The 19130-nt window shown below is 36.0% G+C and overlaps 2 protein-coding genes across 3 annotated transcripts; one reads left to right on the forward strand and one right to left on the reverse strand.

Moving 5' to 3' along the window:
* The first annotated feature begins 249 nt into the window (after window positions 1-249).
* Window positions 250-16513, forward strand: ATWHY2 (WHIRLY 2). Of its 2 annotated transcripts, XM_023668077.2 has the most exons (8): window positions 250-389; window positions 4441-4556; window positions 4961-5064; window positions 5186-5278; window positions 7297-7391; window positions 7578-7651; window positions 8097-8185; window positions 16176-16513. In XM_023668077.2, the coding sequence occupies exons 1-8, from the start codon at window positions 361-363 to the stop codon at window positions 16293-16295; spliced, it is 720 nt and encodes a 239-aa protein (XP_023523845.2). In that variant the 5' UTR covers window positions 250-360; the 3' UTR covers window positions 16296-16513. The 2 variants fall into 2 exon arrangements, with proteins under 2 accessions (XP_023523845.2, XP_086977516.1); XM_087121390.1 differs by lacking the exon at window positions 5186-5278.
* A 468-nt stretch (window positions 16514-16981) lies between these two features.
* On the reverse strand, window positions 16982-18872 carry LOC111787969 (RING-H2 finger protein ATL7). The gene is made up of 3 exons (XM_023668086.2): window positions 18144-18872; window positions 17966-18048; window positions 16982-17628 (listed from the first exon to the last, which is right to left on the reverse strand). The coding sequence occupies exons 1-3, from the start codon at window positions 18381-18383 to the stop codon at window positions 17358-17360; spliced, it is 594 nt and encodes a 197-aa protein (XP_023523854.2). The 5' UTR covers window positions 18384-18872; the 3' UTR covers window positions 16982-17357.
* Between the last annotated feature and the right edge of the window lie 258 nt (window positions 18873-19130).

Raw genomic sequence — 19130 nt, forward strand, 5'->3', positions numbered from 1 at the left:
TCTTGATTTTCGTGCTTCCAACGCTCTATTTTATTTTTAAATTTCTTGGATAAGTCCTAAATTGAGTCGAGAGGAGCTCCTAAATTTAATATATTACCATTTATACTAAAATATTAGAACTTTTTCCAATCCATATTTATTTAATGTAATTTTCTAGTATAAATAATAATATTATTAGTAAAAAGAAAATAAAATATTAATTATTTATATGAGCATTTTCTTACCACAAAACTTCATATAAAGGAGGGCTTCATTAACCGGCACGTACTGTCCGTCTTTAAGGATTCAAACGGGTTTCCCTCATTCTCTCGGTTCCCGACCTAACCCTCCATTTTCAGCTCATCCAGAAGGCGAAGAACGATGTTGAAGCTACAGCGATGGTTGTCCAGGTATCAACTCCTCTCGCCTTTTTAACTTCCATTTCTTACCACTCTGCTACTATCTCTACTTTCTCCTTGAACTGTCTGCTAAATCACTCTTAAAATCAATGTTCTTACCGCACTGTGCCCTATGCGACTCAATGTTCTTTTGTTACCTTCCATTTCTCTTTTCTGGCAATGCTGTTCGTTATCATCCATTCTTTTGTTTTCCCTCACTCCTCGATGTTCAAGGAAACGTAACCTTTTCTGGTAGGGATTCTACTTTCTACTGTTTTGTTTTGTTTTGTTTGTTTGTTTGTTTGTTTGTTTGTTTGTCTGTCTTATGGTTTTCCTTCAGTTGGAATTTTATAGTTGCCTTGTTGGGAGTTTTGCGATGTTTGTGTTTGCACTTTTATTTCCGGAAAGCTCGTTTTGGAAATGGAGTTGCGTTGGATGATTTCTAAAATGCTCGGAGTTGTTGGAAGATTTCAAGGTTTGAAGGGAAATCCTGTCCTTAAAGAGAATGGTTCCTATATATAAGTTGGTTGATTATTTTGGAGCTGTGTTTATACTTCTTCCTGACTATATAGTCTATGTGATGCATTTGATTACTTTGTTGTTTCTCACTTTTTAGAAAAAGTTTGCACCTGCCCCAAGTCTTAAGACTTTGAAGAAATCAAGGGTTTTCCTTTTACACCCACAGACCCGAACACACGACCTAAAAATAGATTATTTATAAGAATACATGAACAATAAGTTCTTAAAATAGATATTCAAACATATTTTAACTAAATTTTGTTCTAAAACATAGAACCCTATTGCAAAATGTTCCTAAGCAAGTCTTGAGGATTTTGATCTCTTCTTTCTAGCCTCTAGGGAGTTAATTATTCTCCATATTCTTGTAACCAGCGCCTTCGGTTCATCAATCCTCTTAATGTATTTTCCTGTAAATCTTTTATCACCCATGTTTCGTCTTACAATGGGAGACTTTGTAGGTGAAAACTTCAAAACAAGTAAGGTTTTTCTAAAGAATGGTTGCTTATCTTTATTCAAAAATCTTACTTCTTTGTGCTCTGCTAGTGGTGTGCTTTGTGCAAGCACAAATGTCAGGAGACTCGCACTGCATTCTTTTGCAGTAATCTTTCTCGTCCCAAGTGTGGTATTGATTTTTTTGGTCTTTTTATATATCCTGAGTTCCGAATTGAGGGTGTCACCTGTTTATGGAGGAGTTTTTTGGGTTTTTTCTGTTAATCAGGAAGAAAGGGTTCTCTAGAAGGTATGGCTTCTCTGGAAGGTTAGGTTCTTTTCTATACTAGGAATATCTCGGTGGGGAAAGTTGAACCGTTTTTAGGTATAGTTGAGGGATCTTGAGATACATGATATTGGATCATCTAGCTATCAGATTCCATTGTAAAGTGAAGATATGCTTGATACATTATTTAGTTATGCCTCTTGGTGGGAATCCGAAATTGGAAGATTTTTGGCTTCCATTCATGCAAAGGGCGCTGATTAAAGTAGATAGATGCAATAATTTTCAACTATCAAGAGGAGGATGACTTACTTTTGCTTCATGCCAAGAAATATCTGTTTGGAAATTGAAGGGAAAGAAAAGAGTGAAAAGGGCAGCAGGGTTGGAAAACTAAAACATCTTGGTCAATTGAATTTGGTCTTAGAAGGGGAGGGGTTTTTGGAATCAGTAGTTTAGGAGTACAAATTTTGGCCATATTAGCTTAGTAAGATGGGCGTGCAGATTCTTTTAAGCCCATAATGATTTGTAGCACAAAATGATTGCAAGCATACATGGAGAAGAAGACTTTTGGTGGCACACAAAAGCTAGAATAAATGGCAGTCATAGAAGTCCTTGGGAGAGTATATCTAAACAGTGGAGATTGGCGCAGCATCTTCCCTCTCCTAGATTGGCATTAGTATTAGAGTTCTTGTTTTGGGAAAATCTAGTGCTTGGTGAGAATCATATGCTTAGATTTTCACACCTTTTTAGGGTCTCTTTGAAATTTTTTGGATTTATTATTATTATTAGCATAGTTATGGTTTCTGTAAATATATTAGTTATCTTGCTCTTCATTGTCGTTTTATTTTCTCCTATTCAGGATTTACCTTGTACACTTATAAATATCTCTTTAGTGAATGAAATGACAGTTAATCTTTGGTTATTCTCTAACCTTTTTCTATCTACATCTTGACCTAATGTCAATATAGTGATGGAATTAACTCTATTGTTTTAGAATTGGGTACTATCACTCTTATCTACTGAGTTTCATTGCCCTTTGACTTAAATTTAACATATTAAACCTTTAACTTGATTTCTGTTACTAAACTCACTTGTTCTCTTAACTGTTTGTCTCATTCTTTTCGGGTTATTGCTTATTTTTTAATCTTATGTTGAGAAAGACTATTGGTAGAGGGTGTCAATCTCTAGATCTCTACATTTTTAAACCACAAATATCTATAGCCATTACATGCTCTCAAGTGTCCTCTCCCTTTGGAGAATGTTGTCAATTGATTCATCCGTCTATTTCAGTGTTGAAGAATCTTTATCCTCAATCTAATCATTTGTCTTCTTTAGATTGTGAATTGTGTCAGTTTGCTAAATTTCATTGTCTAAGTTTGTATTCCAGGGTCAATAAATGAAGTAATGCTCTTTTTTGAGTTAGTCAACTCTGATGTACGTGGTTTATGTCCTATTGAGTCCAGGAGAGGTTTTTAGTATTTTATTACTTTTGTGGTCTATTCTTCTCATGTAACTTGGTTATATTTAATGAAAAATCATTATGAGTTGCTTTTTTAGTTTTGTAACTTCCATGCTGAAATTCGAACTCAATTTAGTGGTTCTTTTTTTAGTTTTATGGAGTGAGAATGTTAAATACTACTTGTCTCATGCTCGTAGTTCTTATTTAGGTGAATGTGAAAATTTTCATCATTCCTCTTGTATTGACACTCCATCTCAAAATGGGGTTGTAGAATGGAAGAATCGTGATCTCCTCGAAACAACAAGAACCTTCATGTTTTAGTTGCATGTTTCAAAACATTTTCGGGTTGGTGTTGTTTTGACGACTTGTATCTCAATAAATCATATGCCCTCCTTAGATCATAAGGGTGAGATATCTCATTGGATTTTGTCTCAATAACATTTGTTTTCTCTTACACCCAAAATATTTGGTTGTACTTGTTTTGTTCAAGATGTTTGCCCCCAACTCACCAAACTAGATCCAAAGTCATTAAAAAGTATATTTCTTGGTCATTCTTGTGTTCAAAATAGGTTTCGGTATTATTGTCCTAGCCTTGTTTGATACTTTGTCTCTTCTATTGTCATATTTTTGAAGATTCTTCTTTTTTTTTTTTTCCTCCTCCACTTTCAAGTAAGAGTCAGGGGGAGCAAAAGAGGAAAGTGGTGATTTTCTTGTCTACACAATTGTTTCCTCTGAGAACTCTTAACGATCTATCTCCATCTTGACCTATTTCCACTTACCCACCTATTACTCAGGTTTGTTCTCGATGGCTACCTCCTTCAGTTGCATTTCCTATACAAGAGACTTGTTCGTCCTTGGATCCAAGAACAAATGATCATCTTTTTTTTGTTCTTCGTAAAAGTAAATGTCAGTGCACTTTTTCCACTTCCTCTTTTGTTTCATATGACCATTTGTCATCTTTTACATGTTCTTTCATTGCACCCTTGAAGTCTGCATATGTTCCTAAAATTTTTCCTTAGATGGTAATTGTACTTGAGATTTAGTTTCTCTGCTTCCAGGAAAGAAGCATATCAGTTGTAAATGGACATTTGCTGTCAAAGTCAATCCAGATTGATCTATAGCTATATTGAAGGCTCTCCTTGTTGTTAAGACTACACAAACATATGGTGTTGATTATTTTGATACTTTTTCTCTTGTTGCTAAATTGACTTCATCGCCCCAATAAACGAAAAAGTTTTTATTGATTTTTGATTTTATTATATATTTTCTATATTCTAGCCTCAGATTTTGGACCAATTTTACTTTTAGTTTCCCCCTCCTTTTGTAGATGCTTAAAAATTCAATTAACAAGTCATTATATAACATGGAAACAGGAACCAGCTATTTGAACAAGTTGTGTGTAAGAAAGCTGGTCATGTTGACCATGCTTTTGGGTCACATCCTTTCTCATCTGGAGTCGGCATTCCAGGACAAAAGTTTACTCATACAGGTACATTGTTTAACAATGAAAATTCTTATACATTTTGAAATATAATCTGCTGGTTATATACTGTCGTATGCCTTAATTTTCCTACTTCGGTGTTAAGTGCAGGCTTTTAGTGGTGGTATGAGGTAAAGTAATTTCAACAAAAGATGAAATTTCATGTGGGGATTAGATAAAAAAAACAAACTCCATGAAAAAGATTCTACAATTTTTATTTTTAAAAAGGCATTCCTAAAGTAACAGCCACCAGGAGTATCTCTAAAAGTATTTATTGTGGAAGCTGAAAGAGAGAAAGGCATCATAACCTTTCCATCCATATATCAAGGACACAGATTTCATATTTATCTTCCAAGTTTTCAAGACATGAGTCTCTTTATTGTGTCTAATGGCCTAACTTTTTTCTCTTGCAGTCCCAAAGAATGAAAATGACCGAGTTTATGCTGCTTATAATGTATATAAGGGCAAAGCTGGAGTCTCAATGTTTCCTTGTCTGCCAACTTTCACTAAATTAGAGGTATATAATGATAAATAAATATATATATATATATATATATATATATATATATGTGTGTGTGTGTGTATATATATAAAGTAAAATCAATTTTGTTTTCACTCTTTGTATGATTGTATTATAGTCTGGGAGTCTTGTAATTGATCGACGTGGTTCAATACTGCTGACGTTCTTTCCTGCCATAGGGGAGCGCAAGTATGATTGGACAAAAAAACAGGTCAATTTTTCTTTCTCCATTCTTTGTATTTGTAGTTCAGATGTCTACTGGAAGTTTCCCTTAGATTGTACTATCAGTAACTTTCATGACTACGCATGTGGGAGAATCGTTACAGCCTCTATTGTAATATTAATTATACTACATATTGCAATATTAATTATACTACATTAGAGGATTAACTTTACATCACACACACTAACGTGGGATGGAAGAAGGTTGAGCAAAGGATTCTCCTTTTATATTTCGATTACCTTTGGGATATTCCGTCAACCTCCTAAACCCATGATGCTCCTAACGTTCCCCAATCCAATTCTAGGTTTAGCTAGAGGAGTTATTCACGCAACAACAAGACCCTCCACCTCGTGGTGACGTTTCTGAGTTTGCCTTCAAAAGTTTGCTTAATGTGGAATTTGTCATTCAGCTAGTGAATTTCAAGTGAATTTCAATATGAAGGTTGGATGTTCTTGAAGATTCTTTCTTGAAAGCTTTTGAATTATTATTTTAAGATTGTGACAAGAAGGCTCCTCTTCCTATTTCTCCATTCATGCTGGCCAAAGTTGCTCTATTGATAGAAGCCCGTGGTCTTGAGTTCCTTGAAATTCTTCTTTTGGTTCAAGGAGGAAGCCATGTCGTGGTTTAGCTTTGCAAAGTTTTGTTTTGTCTTCTTCGACATATTTGGATTGATTTGCCTGAGGAGATTTCTTTCCCTTTGCTGGTGATGGTTTCTCCAAAGCCTCTTTCAAGAGTGGGATTGTCATCACTTGAACTGATACATCAAACATGTTATTTCTCAAAATTTTCATTTAAAGTCATTTCATACTAAAGACTTGAGAATTTTAATCTACTTCTTGGGTATGGAAGAAATGAGAAGCAAGAAGGGTATCTTTATGTTACAGAGAGAATGTGTTTGATTTAGTATCTGAAACTGAAAAATTGGGAGCCAAGTCATCTAGTATTCCAATGATGTCTAGTTTGCAACTTACAAAGGATGGAGAACCGTCTATAGACCTTGAGAGATACAAAAGATTGGTTGGAAAGTTGAATTACATTATGGTGGCATGACCAGGCATCACTTATTCCGTAAGCATTGTGAGTTAGTTTATGACTTCACCCACAGTGGATCTTTCGACTATAGTACAAAACATTCTGTGGTTTTTGACATTATGGTGGCATGACCAGGCATCACTTATTCCGTAAGCAATTGTGAGTTAGTTTATGACTTCACCCACAGTGGATCATTCGACTATAGTACAAAACATTCTGTGGTTTTTGAGACTATCCCTAGACGTGAAATTTTATATGAAAAACATAATCATATGAAGATCCAGTGCTTTTCGGATGCCAATTGGGCAAGATAAAAGAAGATAGAAGATCGACTTTTGACTATATGTGTTTTTTTGTTAGAAGTAATTTGGCCTCATGAAAAGAATTAGATACAAAATGTAGTTTCTGTGTCTCAAGTGTTGAATCAAACTACAGAAATATGACAATCAAATAATGTTGGTCCATCATCTCTGATTGAATTAGGCTATATTGGAGTTAGAGGTTGTGGCATGACAATTAAGTTGCTCTTCTTATTGCATCCAACTCAATATTTCATGAGCGGACCAAATATATTGAATTGATTGTCATTTTGTTTGTGAGAAAATACAATAAGATTTAGTGTCTACTGGATATGTGAAGTCACTCGAGCAATTAGGAGATACTTTCACGGAAACTTTAAATGAAGTTGGAATAGATTACCTTTGTAACAAGTTGAGGATAATTAATATATTTTCTCAAGCTTAAGGGAGTGTCACAGGATATATGTGAACACAAAAGCTTCTTAATCATTTGCAGTTTATTGAATTTTATTATTCTTAATTTACAGCTTCAATGTAAGCCTATATACATCATATTATATATATGTTGAACTCTAATGTATCTAACATGTGGATTCTACTCTTCCATATTTTTGTCTCACAGTATATACTCACTTATACTGCATCTTTCCTGATTATTCAATTTATATATTGCAGTTCTTTTCATTGTCCCCAACAGAGGTTGGTACTTTAATAAATTTGGGTCCCAGAGACTCTTGCGAATTCTTCCATGACCCTGGAATGCTTTCAAGGTTGGTTCCATTGCTATTTCTAATGCAATATAATACCCATTTCTTAGAGAAATAATTAAATATCTTATAAAAGAATAAAAACAAATAAAATGAGGCTGCTTTATTAACGACACGGTATTAACAAAAATCAACGAAATATTTTACATTCAGCACTTTCGGTTTATTTTGTTGAGTAATTTCTTGCAGTACTGCTGGTCAAGTAAGGAAGAGCTTAACAATTAAGGCCCATGCAGATGGCAATGGCTATTTCATCTCTTTGAGTAAGGATTAAAGAGAAAGTTCACTGCTAAAGTCAATTCATTTGAAAGATCAGATATTGACTTGTTATGCACTGTAGGATTAAAATGTCTTGCTTGCTTTAAGCTGAACGCTTTGTGTGCGTGAGTACCTTTTTTGTTGTCCTTTGTTTATTGCTTCCTCAATTTTATATGGAATAAAGGTTGTTGGAATTTTCAATTTCATGATCTTTGGCAGTTGGGAGGTTTGACAAGGCAAATCGTGACTCTACTGATTAGATTTCGAAACATTGAGCTTATCTTTATAATCTACAAGACCTTATTCAGCAATCATCCAATTTTATAGATTCTGTACTGATGCTTGGTTATTCATTTTTTAAATCTATTTTTCTTGATCAACTTATTTTCTGTCACTGTTTCTATGAAGAACTTACCCTCAGCTGAATTTATATTCTTCCCTTTTCTGCAGATGTTGTTGATAACACGCGAAGTACCAAAGAATTCTTGAGTGTTCCCTTCACAGCAGGCGAATTTTCTGTGATGAAGACAGCTTGCAGTGTATGAATTGCTTCTCTCTCTAATTTATCTTTTAGATCATCAGAATCTCCTGATTTGTATTTAGATGCAGCATCATTATAGCAGAGTTGATATCTAATAGAAGATCTTGTCATTAAAAAAGAAAAAAAAAGAAAAAAAAAGAAAGAAAAAAAGAACAGTAAATATAGGAAACAGCAGCCTAGTGGATAGAACATACTATGAATTATATGCTTTTGGAATGTCTTTTAGTACCAAAAAAAAAAAAAACGTTTAAATATATCCTTAGATACTAAGTAATATTAATATGAATGAATTCCTAAATATTAGGAAACAGTAAATCTTAGATACAGATAGGTTCAATTACTTCCCTTATTACTTTCCCTCTTTGAACACTTTCCCTCAAGTTGAGGAATAGATATAATCCATCCATTCCGTGCTTGGATATTAACTCATGCCTTAAGTCAAGGACATTCATATATCATCTATTCCTAGCTTGGATATTAACTCATGAAACAGAGAGTTGTGAAGTCTTTTTGTTAGTATATCTGCTAATTAAAGCTGAGAGGACACATAACTGTTGCGTACTATCCCTTCCTCTAATTTCTCCTTTATAAAATATTGATCAGTTTCAATATGCTTTGTCCTTTCATGATGGATAGGATTATGTGCAATATTGATAACTGATTTGTTGTAGTAGTACAACTTCATCGGAATTTCTCACTTAATTTGTAAGTTATCAAGAATTATTTGCAACCATAAGAGATCACATAGTTCTTGTACAATAGCTCGTAATTTTGATTTGATAGATGATCTAGCCACCTCATTTTGCTTCTCCATGTTATTAAATTACCTCCAAGAAAAGTACAATACCCCGTAGCAAATCTTCTGTCCACTATTGAATCATCATAGGTAGCATCAGAGTAAACTTCCAATGCAAGAGAATTGTTCGATTTGAATAAAATTTCTTTTCTTCAAGTTCTTTTTCCATTTGAACAATATTTTTATAGTGTTCATCTTCACAACTTGGACAAATGTCTCTTGGTAATCTATATCGTAAGTTTGAGTGTATCCTTTAGCTACTAACCTTGCATTGTACCTTTCTAATCTTTCATCAACCTTGTACCGTAAAAAGTCACCTACACCTAACTATATTTTTTTCTTTGAGCCTATCTGCAACCTCCCTCATGTTATTCTTTTCTAGAGCATGCAGTTCTTCTTTCATGGTATCCTACCACTCTTTTGGATAAAGCCTCAGGAACTGTGTTAGGTAGAACTGAATTTAGACTCACCATAAAACTCTTGTGTGATGGAGATAGTCTTTCTCAAGAGAGATATAGTTTGATAGGGAGTAAAAGTGTTGTTTTGTGCGTTCTTTAGTAGCTTTTCGAAAAGCTGGGTCTATCATCTATTGGTACTTGTGTTACATCCTCATTTTGAGTAGAGTTGGTTGTTTGGACTTATGTCAATTCGAGAATATACTTGAGAGAACAAGGGATTTGGCAATGGAGGTGGAGTGTATGGTTCAGTTGGTAACTTTGCAGTGGTAGGATTTGACTTATAATTAGAATCAATAGTAGGCATGGACTCAATAATAACTCATTTAGTGTATCCAGGGGTTCAATAGTTCCGCAAGGAGGACTCTCTTCAATCTCCATGTTCTACATCTGAAGAGAGACCTTAGAGAAGAATATCACATCAATTTAAGGGTAAACTTTCTAGATGTAGGGTTTTTACATTAGTTCCCCTTTGTGGTTGAAGACTATCCTAGAAACACATTTTATTGCTCTCAGATCAAGTTTTTACCTCTCTGAGTGTTATGAACATAAACAAAGTTGGTGCACCCAAATATACGGGGTGTGAGACCATCTGATGTTTGAAAGTAAGGATGAAATTGGTTAAGAAATTATTTTGGGCTTAGATTATTCAGGACACGAGATGGGAGGCGATTAATCAAGTGAGTTGTAGTAAGAACTACCACTCCTCTGTAAGTTGTTGGCATGTTTTCGTGGTCAGTTAGTGTTTAAAAGGTGTCCATTTTTCCTGTCAGCCACTCCATTTTGTTGCGGTGTAATAACACAAGAAAAATCATGAATAATGCCTTATTCTTGAGATTGGAAATATGGGGATAAAGTTGGATTGAGATTGACTCCAAATTGAGTCTGAATCATTGAGTGGAAGGTAGGAATAATATTACTAACCTTTGATTTTTGTTTGAGAAGAAATAGTCATGTGACTAGAGTATAATCATCATTAATGTGAGAAACCAACGAGCCCCATAAATACTTGGAACAGTTAGGGTTCCCATATTGGATCTATGAATCAAATGGATTCCCATATTGATCTATGAATCAAATGGATAGAGTTTTTATTTTGGCTTATGGGAAAAGATATACGAGTATATTTGGTGAATTCACATGTATCACATTGAAAACTAGAGACTTGGATTCTTTGAAAGGAATTTAGAAACATAATTCTCAAAACTTTAAATAGGATGACCGTGCAAAAGTGATGTAACCAAATCACATTTTTATTAGAGGAACCATGAAATGACATAGGTGTAGGGTGTCACGGTCGTGCATTTTTCAACCGTGGCATCGTGACCTTGACACTTACGACCAGCCTTGGAACTCAAGTCCCACATTCATTTTTTGCCTGGATTTGTGGCTTCGTTGGACCTTTAGGCGAGGTTTGTCTTCGCCAACCAAACACAACTTGTGTGGAATCCAAGCTTGTTCAGCCACACACCTTGCTCGTACGTACATGTTCAGTTGTCTGTGACTCTAGTCGACTTGCCTCTACAGTAGGCCAAGTCATTCGGCTCGACCTTGCCTCTACTTGGGGCCGAAGTCTCTCAACACAACATCGCATCTCAATGTCATCTCAATTCACAATTAGCATGGCCCACATGTCTTGACGCCATCGTAATTCATGGGGTGTCGACCATCATAGCTTGCTTAGTTATGCCATCAAGAAAGGGTCCATGTGTCGTTCATAATATCAAGACATTCCTAACATCCATCCATCCAGGTTCTATGGAGGTATTGAACCTTTCCATGTCCATGCCATATCCTTTACGAATTCCGTACCGGATAGCAGTTGTATGATCCAACCTCCGACACATGGGCTGGGGTGCAATGTCGGCACATTTGTGATGTCGAACACTGTCCTTAAAAAACCCATTTTAAAGAAAGGTATTCAAGATACTCGTCTCACAATGCTCTCCCTCACTGTGACACACGAATGTGCCTCATGGTAGCTTGTTTAGACCACAGCGCGCCTAGGGGTAGTGGAGAGCTGACCTTCCCCTAAGGTACATTTTGAGGCATTTTGATATGAACCACGACCAAGGAATTTCTATACCTCAAGGTCTAATTATAAGGACGAGAGCCAAGAAGCTACAACAAACCTTTTTCACTTATATTCAAGCTATGGTGAGCTCATCAAAGGAAAATCTAGAAGACGTTGGAGACCTTCATTATTTGTTCTGCAAAGTTGAACTTCAAGAAAGAGTTCATTAAATGCACTTTGCATTTAATGAACTCAATTAAATTTATGAAACTAGTCTAAAGATAACTAATAAGTACATCTTATTTATTGCACTATTTAATTATAATTTAAATATTTGTTTGTTTTTCATATAGGAGGTATATTGTAACTATTAACTAGCCATTTTAATATGGAGGTTATGGATATTTCTCATTTACTAGCCAATTTAATTTGGGAGTTATGTGTCATATAGGTTAAAGTTGTAAAGGCTATATAAAGCCTTCTTTTCTTTGACTATGGGAGTTATGTGTCATATCGGTTAAAGTTGCAAAGGCTATACAAAGCCTTCCTTTCTTTGACTATTCTTTTCTTTGACTATTTAATTTGGGAGTTGTGTCATATAGGTTAAAGTTGTAAAGGTTATATAAAGCCTTCTTTTCTTTGACTAGAGACATCACATTTTGGAATTAGAGAAGAATAAAGAATAGAATTTCTATTTTTTTTAGCTGTGTTGAGAGCTAAAATTTTCTTTACAAATTCTTGTGTGTAGAACTTGCATGCTAGAGTCATTCAAGTGGTATTGATCAAACCTCTTGTGGAGTGATTTGAATCATGAGTTTTCTTTACTCTTGACCTTGATCTTGATCATCAAGGTAATCCGTTCCATACTTTCCCTTGGGTTGATTCCATATCATTTGAGTAACATATCAGAGTTACATATAACAATCAAGAGGAAAAAAAGAAGACATTTAACCGTAAGTTTTTTTTTTTTTTTTTCCTTTTTTTCTCTTCCTTTCTTCGGTTTACCAACAAGAAAATTGATTTAGAAGATAAGGAAGAACAAAGTGTTGATAAAAGATCCAGATCTAACACTTTATAAAATATGTTAACATGAAGCACAAAAATAATGTTTTTTTTTTTTGCTATATAATTTTTTAGTCAGAATGTCAACATGCTACAGAAACTGAAAACAAAAATATATATAGATGAGAATCAAAAGAGACAGACGCAAGAAAACATATATCCGATCTTGAGCTTAAAACTCTGATACCAAATGATATGGAATCAATCCAAGGAAAAGTATGGAACAGATTATCTTGATGATCAAGAGTAAAGAAAACTTATTTCTAAACTCGTGATTCGAATCACTCCACAAGAGGTTTGATCAATACCACTTGAATGACTCTAGCATGCAAGTTCTAAACACAAGAATTTGTAAAGAAAATTTTAGCTCTCAACACAGCTAAAAAAAATAGAAATTCTATTCTTTATTCTTTAATTCCAAAATGTGATGTCTCTAGTCAAAAAAAAAAAAGAATTTATATAGCCTTTACAAGCTTAACCTATATCACAGATAACTTCCAAATTAAATTGGCTAGTAAATTAGAAATACTCATAACCTCCTTACAATAGCTAGTTAATGGTGGAATATGGTAACTTATGAAAAACAAACAAATATTTAAATTATAATTAAATAGTGCAATGAATGAAATGTGCTTGTTAGTCATTCTTGGACTAGTTCCATAAATTTAGCTGAGTTCATCAAATGCAACTTAAAGTGCATTTAATGCATCTCTTTCTTGAAGCTCAACTTTGCACACCATATAATAGAGGTCTCCAATGTCTTCTAAAATTTTCTTTGATGAGCTCACCATAGCTTGAATATAAGTGTACAAGGTTTGTTGTAGCTTCTTGGCTCTCGTCTTTGTAATTGGATCTTAAGGTATGGAAATTCCTGGTCGTGGTTCATATCACATTACTGTCTTGTCTTGACCCTCGCGTGGCCTATTGGGCGCCTCTTTGTGTTGCCACATTGTCATGATTGCACGTGAGAGTCATAAATTACTTTTTTCATAGTATGGTTGGGACATTCTGCCCCACTTAAACTAGTCATCGTCTTTGATGACTCTCTCGTGGCACAATCACTCCATGGATTGTGACACTCTCCCCCACTTAATCTCGACATCGAGGACGATGACAATCCGAACTTTGGATTGGCTGTCAACTTGACCCACTGGAACTGATCATGCTACAAGCATATGACTACTCTTTTATCAAAATGCTTATCTTACTAATGCCTTGTGGTCAGCTTGGGGACAACCTTGCCCCAACTTCAACATTGGCACTTCTCGTAAACAGTACACATATTCTCTCTGAGCAGTTGAACGGTACACCCCTCAGGGTGAGTCTCACAAGCCAACCACAAAATTCCTCTTTGTGGCACCAACTCTTACAAAAGCAGAGTCTAGATTGCTGCTAATTGACTTGTTGGGAAATCGTCGTACATCAGAACAAATATGGGACTTGCACACTACTTATGGACTTCCACTAATAGACCTTCCCTCGATCTCCAAAAGTCGCAGCATAAGCACGACAAAACAACTTGCCAAATGGTTTGTGAGCTATCCCACTTGAGGCCTCCTTCACCTTTCTCTCGGACTCAGCCGATGGCAAAACTAACTAGCGTCGGCATATCCTCACATGAGCTAGGGAGCGCGCCCCAAATAGGGCCACCTTGGCCTCACCCTCACTTAGAAGCAAAGTCAGAGCGTTTCACACAGCCTTTGTTGGCACTGCACTTTAGCCAACTCTCACTAGCCACCTTCATGTAGCAACGCTACCTTGACACTTCTCTGGTCTCACTAGCCACCTTCATGTAGCAATGCTACCTTGACACTTCTCTGGTCTTGCTCATCTCTATATGTCCACGTCTGCTCGCTGGTCTAGACCCTCTTGTGAAGTCAAATCTTTGCAACTCACAAGGTCCTAACCTCCATCTCACAATCTCCCCAGAATGCATGTTACCTAGGCATGCTCTTAGACCATGTTTTATACCCAAAAAAGAAAAAACAACACGCTCACAACAAACATATGATGCATAACTCAGATAACCCAAGGATACATCATGCTATCATCACACAACCATAGTACAATATTACACAATTCATCATGCTCAACATAAACATAACAAATCATGGAGAGATATATCTTTCGCTTGATATAGTAAACAAGAAAAGGAGTGTTCTAAATGAAACCTTACCATCCAATCCTTACCAAGTTATAGGTGATTGTTAGAAGTGCCCAAGCAACATACCAAGAGCATCCGAGGATTAGAAAACGATCTCAAGTGCTTAAAATTAAGTTCAGTACGGCTTGAACAGAACTTTACTGCCTTAAACTTACCCAGAACGGATTCAATCCCTCGCTGAAAGGCGTTTTAGAGTGTTCAAATTGATCTGAAACTGCAATTAAAATGCTCTCGGAGCTGAAAAGACTAAACCACACACTTAAAGAGGATCCAAAAGTGTCCAAGGAGTATCAACACTTATCAAACCTCTAAAACAGAATTGAATATGTGCTGGCTAGTGCTTTTGGAGTTTGATTATGCGAACCCGAGCCTTACTGATCACTGGTACTTCGATTGAAGCCTAAATGGAGCGTGCATCATTAAACTAAGGTGATTCAAGACCTGATATCAAGTGGGGCTTGCTGGAAATAGTGATTTTGGCCACAACCAATGCGAATCTAGGTTCAAGTGTCAAAGAAATCGCATGCTGTAGGTGTGGTCAGAATGGTGCCAGCAAGTGCTTCTAGTAGGAATAAGTGGCAAGAAACTCGCTAGTCTCAGTTATTGTTATTCTTAAGGGAAGCTCAAACTTAAGACATGTAGCATTACAAAATTCTTTTAACCCCGAACTCTCTCTAATGGTTTAGAATTAGAACATGCTTTGAAAACTAATATTTGGTGTGTCATCCTTGAAATCACTCATTTCCATCTATACCTAACAAATTAAAACAAAAGGCAAGGCTAAAGAAAAACGCATAACCAAGAAACCAATGCAAAAAGAGTAGTCACTGATGCCGGGTCTGAGAAAATTAGAATTGTTAGTGGTCACTATCAATACCGGTGTTGGGGAAGATAGAAACCAAGAAAGGGCAGAGCGACAGTCAACTGAACGACACTGTGAGTGCCACAACAGTGGGGTAGAGCGACTGAGAGGAGCAGCTTGGTGAGTTAGAGGGTGATTTTGAGACATGAGCAAGCGCGACGTAGCAATGGCCGAGAGGTAGACCAGCAACCTAAACCTAACTACTTAAAGATATGTTGAGCTTAAAAATAATGAGCTGCTGGGCACAAAATAGAAAATAAAATGGCATTGGGTTGGTTTGGTTCGACTTGATATTTAAGGCCCTCAACCCGAGTACTGAACCGACCTCCTCGGGTTTACAAGAAAGAAAAAAAAAAAAATCAAACCAAACCATATTTTTGAACACCCCAGAACTGAGGTTGACTTTCCTTTTTTCCTTTTTTTGTTTTCTCTACTCAAATAAACTCTCAATTAAAAGCCCAATTAAAATTCTAAAATCAAACTCGTGTTATCTTGGCTGTGTTCATCAAATTGCTACTAGATTTGAGTGTACATGTCTTCTTTGTTAGATATTTTCTTCCGTCTGTGCTAATCATCATTTGGGTTTAATTCATTTGATAACTTATTTCTGTTTTATTGTTTTGACGTTTTCATAGTTTGCCCTGCCTCACATTCTTGGTTGGGATCGGCTGACAAAACCCAGTCTTGGCATGGAAAAGGGTTTTCAACCAAACAAGGTGAATCGTGAAGGATTGAGTTTAGAGTGGAAAAGATGAATCTTCATAGAAGATGTGCTGAATACTGATGATGTTATTTGCTTTTAGAAATTTATTTGATTACGTTACACTCTTCACAATCCATCCATGGATTCTCGGAGCTAGAATTGGTTACACAAATCCATTCATTTTGTTGGCTCCCTACTATCACAAGTGATGGATGTGTTCGTACAATCTCCCTTTCGAATCAGAAACACTAGTTCGTGTTGAATACTAAATTGTTGTTGGTATAAGTATCTAAGAGGAACTTTGTATTTCCAAAAAGCATGACTTGAGTATCAATCGCACAAATTTGAGTATTTGGTTACGGTTCATTCAGTTTATACCTACATAGGACAGGAACACGCAAATCAACTATTCACACGAGCGTTATATACTTCGTGAATAGGTCATAACCATTGTTCTAAATGGACTCTATGTATGCTAATCTAAACCTGAAGTCAAATGGATAACATTATGATAATATGAACTTCCAAGTCTAAAAGTCTCCATCAGTTCATGGGCGGGCAGTAAGGCAATGACAAGCCCATTATTTAATCTGTTGATATCTTAAAAGATATATTAGCCACACCAACAAGGAAACTTCTTCATCCAATTACCAGATATGCCTCCAAAAATAATAATAACTTACAAAAAAAACATCTTTCTGTAGTGACAAAGACAGTTCCAAACAACACCAAGACAAATAGTCAAATGAAACCTTATCACAATCTGGAAATTATTTATATATTATGAATACATAGATTACATGTCTGGTCTTGTAGGGTCTGTTCTGCCAGGTTGGTCCCAATGAGCTCAAAAACAAAGAATTGATTTAACCATTTTTCTAAATGGTGTTGCTAAGAACAACAAGAGCTTCCTGCTCTGTTTGGATATGGAACGAAGTACTTTGAAGTTGTCATGGTCCTAAAAAGAGGGTCGATGGCATTGATAATTTGCAATCGAACAGCTATTTACGTACCAAGTTTTCCCTCGGGTCGTCTCCTCTCGATGAATTATCCAATGATGCATATCCCTTTTTAATGCAGCAATGAATGATTCTTCCCCCTCTCCAATGTAGTCTTACACCGGAGATGTTGTATGTTGACAAGCTTGATTACTGTCTGGGGGAGTTGCTTCTTCGTGTTGTTGTTCATTCGATGACTCGAGTCCCATATCGATCTGAACATGTGGTGTTTGAGGCAACGGAGAAAGGACGGAGTGGCGACAGAGCGGGCAAGTAGTGTGGTTGGATAGCCAATGATCAATGCATTCAAGGTGAAATACATGCCCACATGATGGTATCTTCTGAAGCTTATCTTCTGTTTTGTATTCCCCTAAACAGACTGAACATCTGCAGCAACACACAAACACAAAAACAATATCCCTTTAATTATCATCAACACCAAACTCTCTTCATTATTCCAAACTCAAACAGCACATTTTCATAATCTTGTGATTTTCAAATTCTCCTTTGAAAGCAGATCAACATTTTTACTATACGACACGAAACCTAAACGAATCAACGACCGATTTAGAAACTGAAGTGATACTATCCATTTAAAAAGAAACTAGTGCTGGTTCCCTTGCTCTTCAATTCATTCTAAGTTCACAAACAAGACATATCAGAAGAATAAGGACAACAAACAACCAGAATACAGAAACCAGACATAAGAAAAAAAGCCACTCACTGTGTGTCAGTGACAAAGAATGACTCATTGTACACAATAATGGGAAGCATCTCCCTGAATTCCTTCTTCAACCCAACTTCAGCCTGCTCCAACAACAAGGGAAAGATCAAAATCATTAATAATTAAGAACAAAGCAAAGAACACACACAAAAAAAAAAAAAAAAAAAAAAGACCATACTGTTGAGATGTCATTGTTGTTGACTGCAGTAGAGGTTCGCATTCGGATGGAGCTCCAATCAGCCCTTCGGCGACGAAGGTAAAGGAGATAGAACAGGAGGAGAATAATGAAAGTGACAACAATTGGAATACAGAAAACAAAGAACTGATAGATCTTCATTTCAGATGCAGGCTTTGAAGCTGGACCTGGCCCAGAAGCAACTGAATAGCCTTTTGATGGATCCAAATGGTCGTAAGCCATGTTCACAAAAAAGAAAGGCCCAATGTGCTAGATCTCACAAACCCAGAAATAATTTACAGATTTGGAAAAAACCCAGAAGCCAGAACAGAAAATTTCAGCTATATTATCGATAATCAGCAATACCCAGATCCAGAAAAACAAAAAGAAACCCTAATAAAATGTGCTCAACAGCGAAATCAAGAGATCAAAGCAAGAACAATGGAGACATTAGCAAATCTGGAGGAATTTAAGGATTTCAACGAGGGAAATTACAAATTAGATGAACCCAAATAAGAACAAAATCAGTAGAAGAAGTAGAACAGAGAGTGAGGAAAATAAAGAAACGAGAAATGAGTATGCGGCGAAGGGGCAGCGTTGGGTTTGAACGGCCGCAAAGGTGTAAAGGGCGAAATGGGGAAGGAAGTTAGGTGGGAAAGAGCAAAAGGATTTGGAATGGAAAAATGAGAAGGCTAACGAAGGCTTATAAGTAAAGGATTTTGTATAATATTATAATGAAAATGAAGGGGTTGAAGATAAACATCATTTCTTTCTCCTTTTAATACTAAACCAAATAATATCCGACATGGTTGAATATCTTTTTGGAAGTCTTGCTAAATGGAACATGGAAATGGTTTTAAATATTTTCAATGGAAGAATTTGTCATTTTCTTTGAGCAAATGACAACAAAAATGGAATATCTAATCGCAATAAGAACATGCTTAGTTGGCCTTTCTTCAATGAACAACACATTCATAGCTAACAGTCCAT

Source organism: Cucurbita pepo, chromosome 2, assembly GCF_057944985.1.
Source record: "Cucurbita pepo subsp. pepo isolate OVF chromosome 2, ASM5794498v1, whole genome shotgun sequence".
Classification (NCBI taxonomy): Eukaryota; Viridiplantae; Streptophyta; class Magnoliopsida; order Cucurbitales; family Cucurbitaceae; genus Cucurbita; species Cucurbita pepo.